Raw genomic sequence first — 18,819 nt, forward strand, 5'->3', positions numbered from 1 at the left:
TAAGCAACAAGAACATTGGCATCGGCAAGGGCATCCCCTTTTTTTGAACAAGGATTTCGGTGAGGGTGTCGTATGCAACAAGGACTTTGACGAGGGTGTCGTTAGCGACCAAGATGTCTGCCAGTGTGCCGTGAACAGAAAGAGCTTCGGCGAGGGCGCCGTGAGCTAAAAGGACTTCGATGAGGGCATCATGAGTGATAAGGACATTGGCAAGGGCGTTGTGAGCGGCAAGGGCTTTGACGACCCTTTTCTCTTTTTTCTTGAACAAGGACTTCGGCGAGGGCGTCGTAAGTGACAAAAACTTTAGCGAGGGCATCGTGAGTGACAAGGACGTTAGCGAAGGCGTTGTGAGTGGCAAGGGCTTCAACGAGGGCATCCCCCTTTTTTTGAATAGGGACTTTGACGAGGGTACCATCAGCAACAAGGACTTCAGCGAGGGTACCATGAACGACAAGGACTTCGGTGAGGACACCATGAACGACAAGGACTTCGGAGAGGGCACCGTGAGCGACAAGGACGTCGACAAAGGCGTCATGAAAGACAAGAACATCAAGGAAGGCATCGTGAGCGAAAATGACGTAGGCGAAGGCACCGTGAGTAGCAAGGGAGCCCCTTCCCATATTTTTTTCCTTTGAACAAGAACTTTGGCAAGGGCACCGTAAGTGACAAGGACTTCAGCAAGGGCATTGTAAGCAACAAGTTCCCCAAAGGAGTCGCCAAATGTGAATGCCCAATTTTAGTTATGTACATGGAGGAAAGGTCTTTGCGCTCACGTCACGTGTCTAGTGGCACTTAGGATAGTCTCACCATCGCCTAAACCATGTTTTATGGTCGTTTGATGCTAGTATTACGTCGACAATGTTTCCTAGCCATTCAACAAACATTCTTATGATCATGGCATATGATACCTTGAGTGAGGGACTCCTTGACCAAGACTTGAATTTGTTATGATGCCTTCGACGATGTGGTCATAATATTTTGTAAATACTAAGAAGTAGAAGATAATGGAAAGAGAAAGAGAGAAAAATACACAAGATTTGTTCACATGTTTCGTCCAAAATCCGGACTATGTCCCTGGGCTCCAAAGAGCCATTCCCCTATTTTGGAAGTATTACAATACATGTGAAGAGAAGTAGAGCCCCTTATTACAAGATATTTGATACACAAGAGAGAGAGAGAGAGAGAGCCCTTGTGAGAGGATGGAATCCCGCAAGAAGTGAACCCCATTTCTTATTTATATGGAAAATGAAGGTGAAATGACGTAATTACCCTTCTCTCATTGACTGTACTTTTCCACCTCATATATGATCAGTCCATGTGCCACAGACGTGGACCCATTTAATTTGCATCATCTACAATAACAACTTGATCAAAGGCAAGCACTTTCGGACTATGTCAATTCCTTCATAAGCATCTTGGTTTAGAGGAAGATTCTTCAAGGTAGAAAGGTTGTCCAAGACCTGGTAGCTCACAGAATTCGTAAGGGGATCAAACCCTGATTACAGGCAATTCTCAATTCTCATATATGACTCTACTCTCAACATATAGGCTCCAGTCAGTAATATCATTAGTGAAAATCATTGGATTCTTCCTACAACAACCTCTGACAGCCTGGATATCTTGTGGCAAAACCCGAACGAGGTGGATATAGACCCTTCTGATCAAGATACAGTGATATGGAAACCTGACCCTCAAGGAAAGTTCTCTTCAAGCTCAGCTGTCAAGGTTAGATGGTACAACTTGGTTTGGTTTCATAACAGAATCCCGAGACGTACATAGTGTGGTAATGTGGCTGCTTTTAAATGAGGGACTAAAAATTCAAGAACGCCTGATGGAAAGAGGGGTGGTAAGGACTCCATCTATTACTTCTGTAGGAGGGCTCCTGAAAATGAAGACCACATGTTCCTTAAAGAGACTCTCGCCTTTAATGCGTTCGTGTATCACCTATGGCTCGAAAGATGTAGAAGGATTTTTCTGAATGATTACATTCGCCTAAAGAGTACAACATCGTTGGTACTCTGCTTGTTGAACAAGCCTCGAAAGATGTAGACTAAAGAGTACAACATTGTTGGTACTCTGTTGGACAGCTTGATCCATCTCCTCACACAAAGATTAAATTCGCTTGAAGGAGAACAAGTCGCTTTGTAACGAGTTGATTATGATGAATGATGTCCTGAGGAATCTTGAAGTGAAAGACGACGAGCAACAAGACATGTGTAGTATGCTAGTGAATCAACTCAACAACGTGGGTTATAATGTTGAAGATGTTATCGATTCTTTATATTTAGCTAAGCTCGCCGCCCAAATAGGATGCAATATTATCTCAGGGTGGGGAAAGGGATTGAAACGTTCATATCTCAAAATGATGATTGGCAAAAAAGGAGTTGACAATGTTGAGAAAATAAGAGAAAAGGTCATGGAGATTCATACAATCATAGAGAACTTCATCATTCAATTTCTAACTACTTAACAAATTAGAGAATCCTCATCAAATAGACGGCTTCTGATCGTAGAGGGAGGTGAAGTGGTGGGCTGCATCTTGAGAAGGAGAGGATAATTAGTCAATTGAGTTCTCAATTCTTATTCATTAAACCTCAACTCCAATTCATTCCTATTATTGGAATAGGAGGTTCAAGTAAGACAACTCAAGCCCTAAAAGTTTCCAATGATATGCATGTTCAGAGCCATTTTACTTTTCGTGCATGGGTTTCTGTGTCTCGAGACTACAAAGTAGAAGAATTGTTGTAGACCATCACAAAACGAGCTATGGTATTCACAAATGAAATAAAGAAGATGAATGTAGAAGTCTTAAAGATGAAGATTTGTGACTACATGAGGAGTATGGGATACCTAATAGTCGTGGATGATGTTTGAAAAATAGGATTATTTGATGAATTGAATGAGATATTTGTGAATAACTTGAATAACTTAACCCAAGTCCTCTCCACTCTCTACATTGCTTATGCAAGAAAGCTTTCAGAGGAGGAAGTTGCCCTCCACACATGGAGAAAGTTGGAAAAGAACTTATGCAAAAATGCCAAGGGCTACCGCTTGTAGTTAATTTATTAGCCAATGATTTAGCAGAGAAAGAGAATAGGCATCTTTGGGTGTCGAAAATGCTTTCTAATACATGTTTCTCTGTTAATCATCATATGGACCTGTGCATGAACATACTAGCACTAAGTTATGATGATCTGCCCCATCACTTGAAATGGTGTTCCTGTACTTCGTATTTTTCCTGCAATATGATGAGATGAGACTGTTGATTCGATTATGGATCGTAGAGGGGTTTGTATGCCAAAAATATGGGGAATTAACAAAGGATCTTGCAGAGGAATATTTGGAGGAACTTCTTTATAGGAATCCAATACAAGTCGTAAAGTTGAGGCCCGATGGAGGTGTTCAAAAATGTTGCATCCATGGTCTTTTAAGGGACCTTTGCATTTTAAAGGTCAAGAAAGAAAAGTTTCTCGAGGTGCTTGAAAAGGTTAATGAGAATGTAGCACGCTTATCCTCAGCTGAGTCACGTCGTCTTACTTCCGACATTGATATTGCCATTTACATCTTTACGAATCGTTCCAAATCAAATCTCATCTCCCTACTATGCTCCGGGTCAAGTCTTTGTGTGGAACAGAATTGGAACTTGTTTTACAAATGCTTCCCATTGCTTCAGGTGTGTTTTAAGGATGCAATTAATTGTAATATTACTAGAGAAATAGAAAAACTAATTCATCTTAGGTACCTGGAGATCAATGGTAGTACCATTCCATCTTTTATATGCAAGCTGTAGAATCTACAAACCCTTGATGTGAATGTTACATAGGTTGACTCTCCTCAGATAGATGTTTGGAAGATGCAACAAGTTAGGCACCTAGATTTCCATGGAATGACTGTTGTTCTGCCTAAACATGAGTATCTCCAAACACTATCAAGCATAAACCTCGAGAGTTGTACGGAGTCAATCTTGTTGAACCTATCGAATGTTCTTAAATTAGGGATATACGAGGATTTATACATGTATATGGGTAGTAAGGCATTCAACAGTATTATTGTTTTGAGGAAACTTCAAAAGTTGAAATTAGAAAGAGATCAGTTGTATCAAAGCTTGAGTTCTCTTGATTGGGTTGAATTCCCAAAAAATATCACCAAGCTCAACTTATCGGTTACTCAACTATCAAAAAACCCAATGCAAAAGTTGGTGTTGCTGATCAAGCTTCAAGTTCTCAAATTAATGAATTACACTTATGTTGGGGATGTGTTACATTGTTCCACTGGTAGATTTCCTCAACTCAAAGTCCTGAAGCTTATAAATTTGAATATTAAACAGTGGAAAATCGATCAGGGATCAATGGCAAGCCTTCAAAGTGTAGTCATTAAAAGATGTTATCATTCTCTTCAAAACATGTCTACTTTGCTTGAGTTGCAGCTGGAGAACCCCAGTGATTCGGTGTTGAGGGACTCGAAGAAAGTTCGAAGAAGTATTAAAATGAACCTGCATACGACCTATAGGATCAACAATGAGTAAGCTTCTTTCCATCTTACTTATTATTTGATTTTTGATATCGTATTCTTTACCAATTCATAATATTGATTGAACGCATTATCAGCTTTTAGGATCACCTCTCTCTGTAAAATCTAACATGAATTATATATGTATTTTGAGGTATACCAAGCTGAATGACCTCACTCCAATGCTCTAGATCAATAACTAAGCTACACTACCGTAAGAAAATTATGTCAAACAAATGTTGTCATTCTGGGAACTAAATTGTTTGAATATGTCAGGTAGTCCATTTATTAATTTGTAATGCTCTCACAAGGAGTTTCTCCTTTACTAGATTTTCTGCAACTTGTACTCTGTATTTGCCCAAAATACTTCATCAGGAAAAGATTACAGGAAGAAGCCATTCAATCTTGGCATAACAAGTAAAGTGTTGTATCATTCCATGATTTCAAGAAATTAAAGTGTTGTATCAATTAAGTAGTCAAATTGTTCACAATAGTTCGATCCATTGACCATTTTATGATTGGTTCATATCTTCTTGGCTAGCTAGGATCATTTAATTGGAGATATTTTTGGTCTTCGAGAAATGTTTTTTTTTTTTTTTTTTCTTCCTCTACTAAACATTTATTTGGTTGATTGTGTGTGTAACTGTTCTTCGATGTCTAACTATAATTCGGTGTTACTCTGTTTGTTTTGTAGTGTTTTACTTCCAACGGAATGGAGAAATACAACTGGAGGGGAATCTTCAAGTACATGAGGTGCTAGATGATAGTTTGATTTCTATCAACACAGCAGTGAATTTCTACTAGGTTTCATGGTCATTGTTACCTGGTTCATATTACAGATCAATTTATGTGATCCACAAATACCGTCACATTATCACTTCTTGCTCAATATGTTTGTGGAAGGAAGAAATAGATCATTTGGCCAATATAATTTGATACATTTGCTTAAATTTCATGAGGATATCATATAATCGGGTTGTTACTGTCATGGCTTTCTTTGTAATGTGCAGACATTAGAATTTATGTTACCAGTCTAAACATATATATGCCTTGAAGACAACATATGTTGCAAATTTATTTGCATTCATGGTTAGCCTGCTCTTTTCTTCCTTATTTAACATGCATAAGTATTTGTGCAAAAGTGTGTTTGTGTATATGCTTGTCTTTATCTGTGTGTGGTGAAGGTGCACTTTAGAACCAACAATAAATTATTTCAAATGCAAAATTGAATCTACCTGAATTTGTAAGTTAAGAAATTTATTTAATGTGGATTTTTATCAACAATATACTCACCATTCTCATGTTATGATAGTGTAGGTACTAGTTGTTTTGAAGCCTAGATTTTCTTTAATAGATATGACTTCAAATTCTTAACTGACTGGTGGAGTGCATATGCGATTCCATGTTGCAATAATCATATAGTAAAAAACTGATTTTTGATTGTGTGCCAATGGATGTGTGGCACCTTCGTAGACACCCTTAATTGCTTAAATTGAAAGAAAGATCAAAGATCATCATCAAAAGGAATCAAAGTGCAAAATCAATTTCTAACTTGGGACAAAAGCCCTGCAAATCATTTATAAATGCCAATAATTTTGTAAAATCAATTTAATTGGTGCTTGGTTACATACTACAATTGATTGGCATTGCAAAAAATTTGCAAGGAACACCAAATTTCTTAAGAGATACTAGTAGATGATTTGCCGCGTAAAAAGTACTGCAAATCATTTGCAAAATTATTTAACTCCAACCTATAATGTCAAAATTACTAAAATACCCCTTATCAAGGAATTAATCAAATTATAAAAATACTTGATACAACAATATCGTCATAAATTCACGGAAATATCCCTCCTCTAACATACATTAAATTGCACATTGACATTACAAAATACGCTTCGTCAAGAAGCTTTTAAATAATAAAATAACCCTCAATTGAATATCGGTATTGGAGGTTGATCCCCTCAAAGTGATCTTTTTCTTCTATATTCTCTTTGCTAGTTTTTTTTTTTTTTGGTTCTGTGAAGGATACCGTGTCCAGCAGTGAAAGCTTAGATAGCAGTATTGGATTGTAGAAATTGGTATCAGAGCCTTCTGTTTGGCATTTAATATGGTGTCCAACAAAGAACTGGAGAAGGAGGTTGGTCAGATCAAGATCAGATAGAAACAATGATCACGGGTCTCAACGAGAAAATGAATACAATGGCAATATCCATTCACCAATTGCAAGAGGAGTCAGCAAAACATCAATCACCTGACAACAACCCAGAACATTCTATTCAGTTGACAACAACACCATTCATATCAGAAAACCCTGAAGTTAAACTTCCCAAAGTTTGATGGAGTTGATCCGACTAGAGCAGTACTTCACATTTTGTCGAGTCCCTGACAAAAATTGAGTGCACCTGGCTTCTTTTCATCTTGAAAAGGAAGCAGAACAATGGTATCAGTGGTGTGAGAAGATGAAGGGGGCACCATCATGGCCTGAATTTTTAGAAGCCATTTGCATCACATTTGGTCCTAGTAGGTTTGAGGACTTCACAGGGCCTTGATCAGACTCCGACAAACCTCAACAGTGTGAGACTATCAACACCAATTCGAAAGGCTGGCCAACTGCACGTTTGGGCTTCCTGAGACATTTTTTAAAGTTGTTTCATCCATGGGCTATGGGAAGACATTCGTCATGAAGTTAATGCATTCAAACCTACAACCCTCGTCGAGGCCACCCAGTTGGTGAGGACAAGGGAAGATAAACTCACAGCTCAACTTCAGCAAACTTGGGCTAATCCACCCAAAACAGTCCTACCCTTCAATCGCCAAACTGATAAGCCTATTCCACCAATCAAGCAACTCACACCCGCTGAAGCAAAGGAAAGACGAGATAAATGGCTATGCTACAACTGTAACGAAAAGTACACACCTGGACACAGATGCAAACATCAAACCCTATTCCTCCTAGATGGTGATCTCCTAGGGGAAGAAGGAAGAGGAGGAACAACCTGAAATCTTTGTCCACACCCTAGCCAGGGGCGACTCTCCTCAAGCAATGTGCGTCCAAGGTTGCATTAAGTGAAAATCCGTCATCATCCTTTTGGATACAGGCAGCACTCATAACCGTGTTGATCCAGGAGTAGTGAAAAGCATAGGGTGTTCCATACTACCATGTGACAACTTCGAGGTCATGGTGGCCAATGGGGTTAGATTGAAGCGTGAAGGCCATTGTCGAGTGGAGGTCGCCATCCAAGACTACCACTCAGTCATGGACATTTATGTTTTACCTTTGGGAGGCTGTGATATCTTACTTGGAGCCCAATGGTTAATGGCTACAGACCTTAGGACCTATACTATGGGACTTTACCGACCTATGGATGCAATTCACGTGTGGAGGGATACATCATACTATTAAGGGGCTGCAATCTCCTAGATCAAAGGTTATAACTATCAATGAAATGGAGAAGTTGTTACATGGACAACCATTTGGCATGGGGGCACACTTATGTCATGAGGAGGCCAGACGGTACCTGCATCTGAACAACCGGGAACGCAGCTACTGCTTGACAAATATTCAACAGTATTCAATGAGCCAACCGGTTTTCCTCCATTTCACTCCCATGACCACTCTATTGATTTGCTTCCCAGAAGCCACCCACCTAATATTTGTCCATATCGATACCCATTTGTCCAAAAAAAAAAGAGATTGAGCGCATTGTTACTGATATGTTGGAGATCAGGATAATTTGGCCTAGTGTGAATCCTTATTCTTCTACTGTTCTGTTAGTTTGGAAGAAGGATGGATCATGGCTTATGTGCGTTGATTACTGAGCACTTAACGCCATTACCATCAAGGATAAATTCCCCATACCAATTATTGATGAGTTACATGATGCTCGATACTTTTCTAAAGTAGATATGAGGTACGGATACCATCAAAGCTGTTTGTGGGCACAGCTTTTCGGACTCATGACATTGTGGTCATGCCGTTCGGTCTTCCAAATGCTCTTTCCACTTTTCAAAGTCTCATGAATTTGTTCTTGCTTTCTTTGATGATATTTTGATATACAGTAAAACGTGGGAAGACCATGTGAAAACAACACACAAGTTCTATGCAAATTGTTTGAAGTGTCAATTCGGTCAGCTTGAGATTGAGTACCTTCACCATATAATTTCTGGAAATGATGTGGTTGTGAATAACAAGGTGGAGAGCATGTTGGCGTGGCCCAAGCCTAAAACACTCAAGGCACTTCGTGGATTCTTCGGCATTACCGGTTATTGTCGTAAATTTGTGTGAAATTATGGCACTATTAGTTCGCCTCTCACTCCATTGCTCAAAAAAGATGCTTTCATTGGAATGAGGCTGCAGCTATTGCTTTCGAGACACTAAAACATGCAATGAGTTCCACACCGATTCTTGCTCTTTCAGATTTTTCTGAAGTTGTCACCATTGATTGTGATGCATCAAGTAATGGTATAGGTGCAGTTCTTCAAAATGGTAGACTCTTGGCTTTCAAAAGCAAGGCGCTGTCTGGCAAAAACTTAGCTCCTTACACATATGAAAAGGAGATGATGGCAGCCCAACAACAGTGGGTTTCCAAACTTCTTGGATATGATTATGAGATAATCATATCAAAAAAGGAAAATAAAATGTTGTGGCTGATGCTCTTTCTCATCAGTTTGAACCTGAGCACACTATTCATGCACTCTCACTACCTTGGGTGGAATGGATGGAAGATTTGCAAATCTCATGGAGCCGTGATAATAAGTATCAAACCATTATTGACAAAGTCATGCAAGATCCCATGAGTGTCCCTCACTGTACATGGATGGGAAATTTCTTGCAATACAAAGGACAAATTGTTATCCCACCCGATTCACCTCTCCGATTAGATATTCTCTATGAATTTCATTCATCGTCAAGTGCAGGTCATCTAGATTCCTTAAAACTTACAAACATATCTCTCGTACCTTTTATTGGAAGGGGATAAAGTGTGAGATTAAGTTGTTTGTGGCTGAATGGGATACTTGTCAAAGGCACAAGGGGGAAACTATTGGACCAGCTCTCCAACCTCTTCCTATACCTGAACGCGTTGGACTGATATATCTATGGATTTCATCAATGGGCTTCCTACCTCGAACGGACACAATGTCATTATGGTTGTGGCAGATCGACTCAACAAATATGCCCATTTTGCATCTCTGTCCCACCCTTATACAGCTGTTACCGTGGCTAAGGCATTCATGCAACTTGTTCAAGCTTCATGGAATGCCGACATCATTGTTAGTGACAGAGATGTTTTCACGAGCAATTTTTAGTCAGAATTCTTTAAGTTGCAAGGCACCCGATTGAAATTAAGCACTGCCTACCAGCCACAAATGGACGGTCAGACAGAAGTGGTGAATAAATGTCTCGAAATCTATTTGCGTTGCTTCACTAGCGACAAGCCAAGTCAATGGCAATGATGGCTTCTAATGGTTGAATGGTGTTGCAACACCACATACCACTCATCTTCGAAGATGACACCATATGAGGTAGTATATGGACAGTGGACACCCACATTAATGGACTACACTCCTGATTAAACATCAGTCCATTGTGTGGATGAGGATCTAAGAGACCGTAATAGCATTATTTGTCTACTTTTAAAGAAGAAAGTAGGCGTTGGTGTCAATGTGCAACTAACACTACCACCAATCACCAAGGATGGAAGCTTCACAGCTGAGCCGATTTCCATTAATTCGGAAGAAAGGGAACAGAGCGTAAACAGAGGTCTTAGTTCAATGAACTAATATGCACCCAGATGATGCCACTTAGGAATCATGAGCACGACTTACCGAGTGTTTTCTATCTTTGAACCTTGAGGACAAGGTCTGTCTTGAAGGGGAACGGAATGCAACGAACCTGTTGTTTGCACGTGCAGAGAGCATGGGGAGTCTTTTGATGGTAGGAGATTAGTTAGCAATTTGTTAGTAGTCGTGATCCTTTACGATTCTTCTATTTTGTTTCCATTTAAATAATGTAAATCTCCTAAGATCGTAGGAGGTTTAGTTGATTTAAATGATTGTTTCAAGTCTTTATTAGGAGGGGAATTGAATGAGAAAAGGGAGATTTTTTTTTTCCGAATATCAGTATTGGAGCCTGATCCCTTCCAAGTGATCTTTTTCTTATATATTCTCCTTTTTTTGTGTGTGTGTGTGTGTGTGTGTGTGTGTGTGTAGGATACCTTGTCCAATTTTTACTTATTACACCTCAATTTCTTAAATTATTTATCCTAATTTAAGATTAAAACACGCTATTTCAACATTATAAAAGTTTGATTCAAGTTACTATCTCAACATTACTAAGCATTATAGTACATTTTGTTTGAAATTAGGAGTAGTCTCATATAAAATTATAAATCTAACAAATAGAAATCTAAAGAGTAAAAAAGAGGGAGAGAGTTTTTAGTGACACCCCAAGTTTTACTTATTTTTAGTCGTTGACTTATTTTTTTTATGAGTGTTTTCTCAAAATGTGCTCAACTTTAGCAAAAATATATATTTCGGTAGACTATTCATGTTAATTCCCAAAACATTTTTTGAATGAGTTCATGCATAAGTATTCTAATCTAAAGTGACAATCTCGCTAATAAAATAACGACGATCTACTTGGTAAATTTAAATGCAAATATCCTTGATTTTAAAGTGACAATCTCACTGATAAAAAGTGATGATCTCGTAGACAAAAAATTGACGATTTCACTAGTAAATTTAAAGACAAATATCCTTATTTTTTAAATGGTGAGATCATTGATAATTTACTAACAAGATCGTCACTTTTTATAAGTGAGATCTTCACTTTAAATTAGTGTACTACCAGGGACCTCGCTCAAAAACATGTTTTGGGAATTAAAATGAATAGTGTATCGTATTCAGAATTTCATTGCACACAAAATGATAATTTACCCTATTTTTATTTTATTTTAATTGGGTATAAGAAGTAAGAGTTGGGTGCCAATAGCACATCTCTTATTTTTTAAGTACGACATTTATACGTGGTTTTAAATCTCATCCAAGACTGAGATTTAAACCCATGTGCAAAATCTCGCAAGACAAATGAGGGACTCGGACGATATCCTGAAAATATCAGTCGAGTCAATAAAATTAGGAGTGTCAATGGGTCAGTTCTAATACGGCTCCTATATGAAAATTAGAACCACAACCACTATATTTTAACGGTTCCGATTTTAAAATAAGCGGAATTGGAACCGCCAAAAATCACAGGTACTCATTGATTTCAGTTCTTAAGAATCAAATGAGAAAAAATATTTCAAAATCATTAAAAAAAATTCTTTCTAAAAAATAACATATTATTTGCAAAGTATCAACTTAATAATAATTTATTCCACTAAAAAGATGATTTAATGACTTTTATTTTCAAAAATTAAACTTTTTCTCTATTACAAGTAATAAAGTTAAGAAGAAATGACAAAATATAGGAAAACCTTCAATTATATATAATGTAAAAATAAATGACAAAATAAATCCGTTTCGAGTACTCATGGGTTAGAACCTAATGGTTCCGGTTCCTATCAGTTTGGTTATATAGTAGACCCAACTCTAATCAGTTCTAAAAAGGAAATTGGAACCAGGGGTTTCAATTTTGATTCTGGTTGGGTTTGGTTCCGGGTAAATGGGTACCCATTGCACCCCTAAATAAAACTCGTCCGAGTCAACTTGGATTTCATATATCTTAATTAAAATTAACTAAAATTTTAAATTTAAATATTTATTACCTAAATAAAATAAGATTTTATAATTACACTTTTTCTAATCCACCTTATTTTATAAATAAATAAATAAAATTATTATTATCTTTTATATATAGTATAGACAAAGTTTTATCTTTTATGATTAAAATTTTTTGAAATGGGTTGATTTTTGTGAGGATGATCTCTATCCCGAGTAGATTATCCTCATAAAAAATCAATCCATTCCAAAGCTTCTTACCCCATGAAAAGTGGTTATAAACTAATAGGAAAAAATAGACAGTCCACGATTCTTCAATTTATAAATTACGATTAGAAATTTTACAATGGATGTTTTTTATGAATAAATAATTATAAACGAAGTAAAATGATTTATCTCGTTCGAAGTGAGTTGTCTCATCTAAGACAACTCAGTCTTGCTCGTGAATGAGACAAGATGACAAATCGTGTTTTAAAACCATGCATCTATAGAGTTTTTTAATAGAGTCAATCCAAAATGATGTCTTATTCCTATAACAACACACAGTGTCCAAGTGGCAAAATTTTATTGGATTTTAAACACATTGAGAGGCTTGCTAAATATAAAAGTCTTTATTAGGAGTCCTAACTATTTTCAACTCCAACGTAAACCTATCACGTAGACACCATACCTATATTGTAACAACGGGACATCGTTTTGGACCCTATCTTAGTATTGGGTGTTAGAGTCATCACCTACTCAAACTTTGCATGGCCATGGTTCGATCCTATTAAGATTAGGATCTTATCCCAAATTAAAATTAAGTTCGATTAGGATTTGTTTAGTAATTTAATTTGAATTAAATTTGTTTTACAACTTAGATTAGGACTCTATCCTTTTTTTTAGAGTTTTAGTTTAGTTAGGATTTTGTTTTATTTATTTATAAGTAGCACCCAACGTGAGTCATTGTTAGTAGATAATTTTTTAATAATATTTTATTATTTCAAGGAGAGAAACATCTCTCCAATTCTCTCCTTTCTTTTGTGGCCGTGAGGTGTGTATGACTTTCATCTTCTCCATTTTTACCATTGAGACTAAAAATATATTCGTGATAACAAACTCTCAAGTAAGTTGGTTCTTCTCTATGACATAGAAACTTCAACAATTGGTATTAGAGCGGTACGGTTCATGAGGAGAGTTGTTCGACACGGTAACATGAAGACTGTGATTAAAGAAAAAGATGATCAGTGACTCGGGTTTCTCGTTTTCATGAATACTCAACAACTTCAACTATGAGTTTTGGAAATCATGTATGGAGTCGTACATGCTGGGTCACGAGCTCTAGGACATGACGTATGGAGATAACACGATGTTGCTAGAAGACCCCCCATCGAAGACAAAGTAAAAATCCAAGGTTAGTCAAGTTCTCAAAGCGCTGAAGCAATCTGTAGATGACAATATGCTAGTTCTTATCTTGAATGAGAATACACCAAAAGAGAAATGGGATATTTTTGCATGTCCATTCTCAAAGAAGAACACGTATCGCCTTCAGCTTTTAGAAAATGAGATTGGAAATCTGGACCAAGGAAAACTCTCGATAATAGAGTATTTCCTGCACATGAAGACTACATGCAAGGAGTTGTGCCTATTGGATCCAAAGAATAAAATCTGAGATGCCAAAATAAAGAGATTCTCGATGAATGGTCTACGACTAAAATGCGTAGCATATGTGGCAACTATTGCTAGGTAAGCAACGTAGCCTTTTTGTGGATGAGTTAGAAAATTTGCTCATTAACCACGAGATGGTGCTCATCAAAATTGATACCTTGAAGATTGAAGACAAAGAAGAAGTAGTATTTTCCAAAGACTCCAAAGGAAAGTGGCAAGGCAAATCTAATCGAAACGCAGCAAAGGTGGATTGAAAAACGGGGAAGATACTTATGTCAATAGAAAGAACAATAAAAAGATACAGGATAAGTAGACTAAAAAATCATGTTATCGTTGTGGAAAACCAGGCCACTTTGCACATGATTGCATAGTAAAGTTGATTCTTGTAGAAACTAATGCAATCTCTGAAGATTTGCGACATGCAGAAGCTAGCAAATGAGGGGAAGCTAGTGATAATGAAGACTGGGACCCACAAGCAAACTACATTTCAACTACTAAAGTGCAAGATAGATCTACAACAACAATTACTGATATGATTGATATGATTGAGGAGCATGCATTCACAATTGTGGTGGAAGATCAACATGATGAAGTTAATCTGACCTTAAAGAATTGCACATCTAAGCATAGTGCAACTATTAACTATGAGAAAGATTGGATTGTGGACTCTAGTTGTTCAAACCACATGACGGGTGATGAGAAAAAGTTAACCATGAATCCATATGATGGAAATTGGGTAGTTGTGACGGTTGACAACTCACAACATCTGGTAAAACATGTGGGTGATGTGGAGATCGTGGTAAGATTTTGCAAAGACCTTTTACTATGTGGAATCTACCATGTTCTAGATTATCTGTTCTACAAATAATTGGGACAGGATGATAAGTCTTGTTTGGGTCCAAAGATGTGCAGATCTTTGAGAATGTCAAAGTAAATGGTATGCTTGTGATGAAATGAATGAAGAATTCAATGTATGTTATGTCAATTGAAGAATCGTATGTGGAGAAGACCCAAAAGAACAAAACTCCAGATCTTTGGTATGCACGATTAAGGCATGTAGGATACAAAAAGCTTCATGAAATGGTAAAACATGAACTTGTCAGAGAACTATTGAAGTTGGGGTTTTGTTTAGACACATTATGTACAGGATGTTAGTTCGACAAAGCACAACGATTACCCTTTGAAGAATCAAAGTTTCAGTCAAAAAAACCATTCGAGCTAGTGTATATTGATGTATTTGATAAGGTGAAGTACTTAGCGATAAATGGTAAGCACCACATGACCACTTTTATTGACGACTTCTCAAGGTATATTGAATGTATTTCTTAACAGAAAAATCTGAAGCATTCGAAAAGTTCAAGGAATTTTGTGCAAAGACAAAAACATTGGTTGGGTACAATATCCGTTGTGTACGATCTAACAATTGTGGAGAATATACTTTTGAAGATTTCAATGATTACTTAATTGAACACAAAATTAGAAAGTAACTCACTTGTGCAAACACGTCATTGCAGAGCGGAGTAGCTGAACGGAAGAATCAACATTTAGGTAACATGTGTCGATGCATGTTGCACTTTAAAAATGTGCAACCATAATTTTGGGCTGAGTGTATAGCGATACATACGTATGTGATCAACCAGCTATCGCAACCTTGACTTGGGTTTATTTCTCCCAACAAGAAACTACTTTGACAGAAACCTTTAGTAAAACATATTCATATATTTTGGGAGTGTTTGTTATGTTTCATCACAGAAAATATATGGACAAAACTTGATAAAAGGGCATTGAGTTGCATGTTTGTGGGTTATGATTTCAAGAAAAAAGGTTGGAAGTGTTGTGATCCATCGACAGGGAAGATTGATATCTCATAAGACGTAATCCTTGATAAATCATCATTGTGGTGGTCAAATAACAATGTTGTGTTACTATATTCCTTAGAGTTTGAAAATGAAGTGCAAATTCATCTTAATAAAGAATAATCAAAATAGGGAGAGATTGATCATTCTAGATTTTGATCAGATAATCAAGTGACCAAGGTTGGTGATACTCTTCAACTTGAAGTTCTTCAAGAAATCGTAATGATCCTTAGAAATTTGGAATTAATTCACCAAAGAAAATGACATCAAAAGAAAACCATCTTTCACAGCTTGAGAATGTGGAGGAAGATGTAGAATTAAAGCCATGAAGATCTTTACGAATAAGAAGACCTAATCCCAAATATGCATATAGTATTTTTGAAGAAACTATTATGGGGACATCAGACAAAGGAAGAAGGAAGACGATTTCAAAGCGAAGCACTAACTAACACCTTAGCTAGTCGGAAGGCTGCTACTAAAGTTGATAGGTTTTGAGAACACTAACTGACCGTACTCAATTGACCAAATTTCGAGGCAAGTATTTCTTTGTATACCTATACCGACCGAACGAAGAGTCAATGTAATATAAGACGTTTAAAGCAGGATAGCACATCAAAGCAGGTACAGAAACTTCTTACAAAAACTTAGAAGCCCACAACATAGAAGAACCAACTTCGTTTGGAAATAGCAATGAGTGAAGAGATCGCCTTGATCAAGAATGAAATATGGGAAAATCGCCTAGATCAAGAATGAAATATGGGAACTAGCCTCACATCCTCAAGGAGTAAAACCAGTTACTTGTAAATGGGTGTACAAGGTGAAGAGACAATCAAACAGAACAGTAGAGCAATACAAGACACGTTTGGTGGCACACGAATTTAGTCAACAATATGGAATTGACATCGACGAGACATTTAGTCAAGTTGTAAAGATCACTTATGTACATGTGTTGATTGCAATTGTAACAAGTAAATGGTGAAAACTTTGGCCATTGGATGTCAAGAATGATTCTTGCATGGAGAGATTAATAAAAAAATATTTATGGAGCATCCATGTGGGCTCAAGGACCAATAGAAGTTGGACTATGTATGTAAGTTGCAAAAAATTCTTTATGGACTGAAATAGGCAACGCGAGCTTGGTATGATAAGATTACAGAATTTTTAGTTTTTAGCGATTATATAGTGACACCAGCAAATGCAAGCATATTTGTCAAGCTACAAAATGGATTAATTACTATTGTGTTAATCTACATGGATGACCTAAGTATTACTAGAGATGACACGAAAGAAGTTACAGTAATTCGTGATAATCTCTCGGTGATATTTGAGATGAAGAAGCTCAGGGAGCTCAAACACTTCCTTGATTTAGAAGTAGACTGAGGTGATATGGGAGTGTTCTTGTGCCAGAAGAAGTATTTACGGACTTGCTAGGTAAATTTGAGATGGTGGACTGCAAGTCAATCTCAACTCTAACAAAAATAAATGGTAAGTTGAGAAAGGATATGGGAGAGCTACTGGAGGATGGAATCAAGTATCGACAGTTGGTCAGAAGCTTAATTTATTTAACAATGACACGATCAGATATTGCTTATGTAGTCGGAGTGTAAGAAGTGTAACAATGCCACACTTAAAAGCAGTTCAACGCATCTTTGGAAGTCCAATGCTTATAAGAAGTGTAAGCCGTCTCCACCTTATTTATGTTCCACATTTGAAAGTTTACCCCATCTATTAGAGGCGTATCTCAAGGGCATGAGTAGAGCACCACTGTTTGCATTAACTCTTGTAATGCAGATTAAGGAAAAAAGTTCATTGATCTCCATCATTATTGACGTTCAAAGGATTCAAGGTAACTCATTGTCGCTGTGGTTTTCTATATATATTTATAGCTCGAAGGATTTCAAGCCCTTCAAAGGTACATGTGTCTAAATTCATTAAGATTTAAGGAAGAATCAATTGTTAAATGTCTTAGTTTAAGATCATTAATTGTGAGGAAGGGTTTTAAACCCAAAGTATGTCATCCATAAATTTGGGGAATATCTCAAATGTTCACCAAAATGGGGAGTAGCACGCCTAAGTTATCTTTCAACATAAATGTGTTATATTTTTGTGTGAATTTTACATGCATGGATTATAATTTTCATCGGTAAAATGAGCTGGGGAATAAAATATATCTCACCTAATTATTAGCACTCGAAGTCTATGCTGTTTTATAAGCTAGTTTATATGATATAAGTCCAACTTGCATTAAATTAAATTTTAAATAGCATGATCACCCAAACTTTGATTGGTAGGAAAAAAAATGACACAAACGTTGACCAATTAAACACACTTTTTTATATCTTGACTTAATAATAGGTTTATGTGCACGTAAACACACGTTTATCGAATATATCAAGGTGAGATGTATTCAATTAAGACAACAAAGAGAGAAGGGAAATGAAGGGTTTTGTCTTTTTGTACGTGTGTCACTTTGTTATTAGGTGAGTGGTGGGTGAGGGAGAAAAAAATTTCCTCACCTAACTACAGCTGGAATGAATTTTTTACTCACAGCCCAACAGCAATATGGATTGGGCTGTGACATAAACATCAACAATACAGAAAATTTCTCTCTCCTACTCACAAATTTTAATTTTAAGATTTAAAATCTTAAAATGTATCATTGGGCCATATGGATTATCACATCGTCAATCTAACACCACAGTATCCTCGGGTAGAAAATTAATGTTTTTTTTTTTTCTTACAAAAAATCAATATTAAAGAAAAGAAAAAGCAATTTTTTCAAGAGGTTGAAGAGTTAGAAGATAATGATTTTTTTATTGAAAAATCAAGTTTTTAACTAGAGGTTGAGGATCAACTTTCTGTTACACTTTCAGTGTAGAATGAGCTCAAATAGGCATGTCAATCCTTCTTTTTTATTTTTTTAGGTTTTTCATAAGCAAGCAAAGAAATTAAATAAAATAATAAAAGTGATTTGAAAATTCAGGGTATATACCCTACAATTGAATTTCTGGAATTCAAAATTTTTGCAGTTAATAAATTAACCATCCAAAACAGAAAAGATCATTAGATAATAAGAAAAGGGAAT

At 36.7% G+C, this 18,819-nt stretch overlaps 2 protein-coding genes across 2 annotated transcripts in view; both read left to right on the forward strand.

Moving 5' to 3' along the window:
• Positions 1-18,819, forward strand: part of LOC147396936 (protein transport protein SEC24 A-like) — a 99,241-nt gene that overhangs the window by 13,109 nt on the left and 67,313 nt on the right. The window lies entirely within an intron of this gene.
• Positions 3,212-4,525, forward strand: LOC147396937 (putative disease resistance RPP8-like protein 2). Its single transcript, XM_086450177.1, has 2 exons — positions 3,212-3,673; positions 3,824-4,525. The coding sequence occupies exons 1-2, from the start codon at positions 3,212-3,214 to the stop codon at positions 4,523-4,525; spliced, it is 1,164 nt and encodes a 387-aa protein (XP_086306303.1).

This window comes from Akebia trifoliata, chromosome 8, assembly GCF_017979445.1.
Source record: "Akebia trifoliata isolate Shusen 1 chromosome 8, ASM1797944v1, whole genome shotgun sequence".
Lineage (NCBI taxonomy): Eukaryota > Viridiplantae > Streptophyta > Magnoliopsida > Ranunculales > Lardizabalaceae > Akebia > Akebia trifoliata.

Bases quoted from the DNA above. Each gene is read 5' to 3' on its own strand.
- LOC147396937 (XM_086450177.1), top strand. From the start codon at position 3,212: ATGGTGTTCCTGTACTTCGTATTTTTCCTGCAATATGATGAGATGAGA. The intron at 3,674-3,823 runs GTGTGTTTTAAG...AATGTTACATAG, and splicing joins AATGCTTCCCATTGCTTCAG to GTTGACTCTCCTCAGATAGA.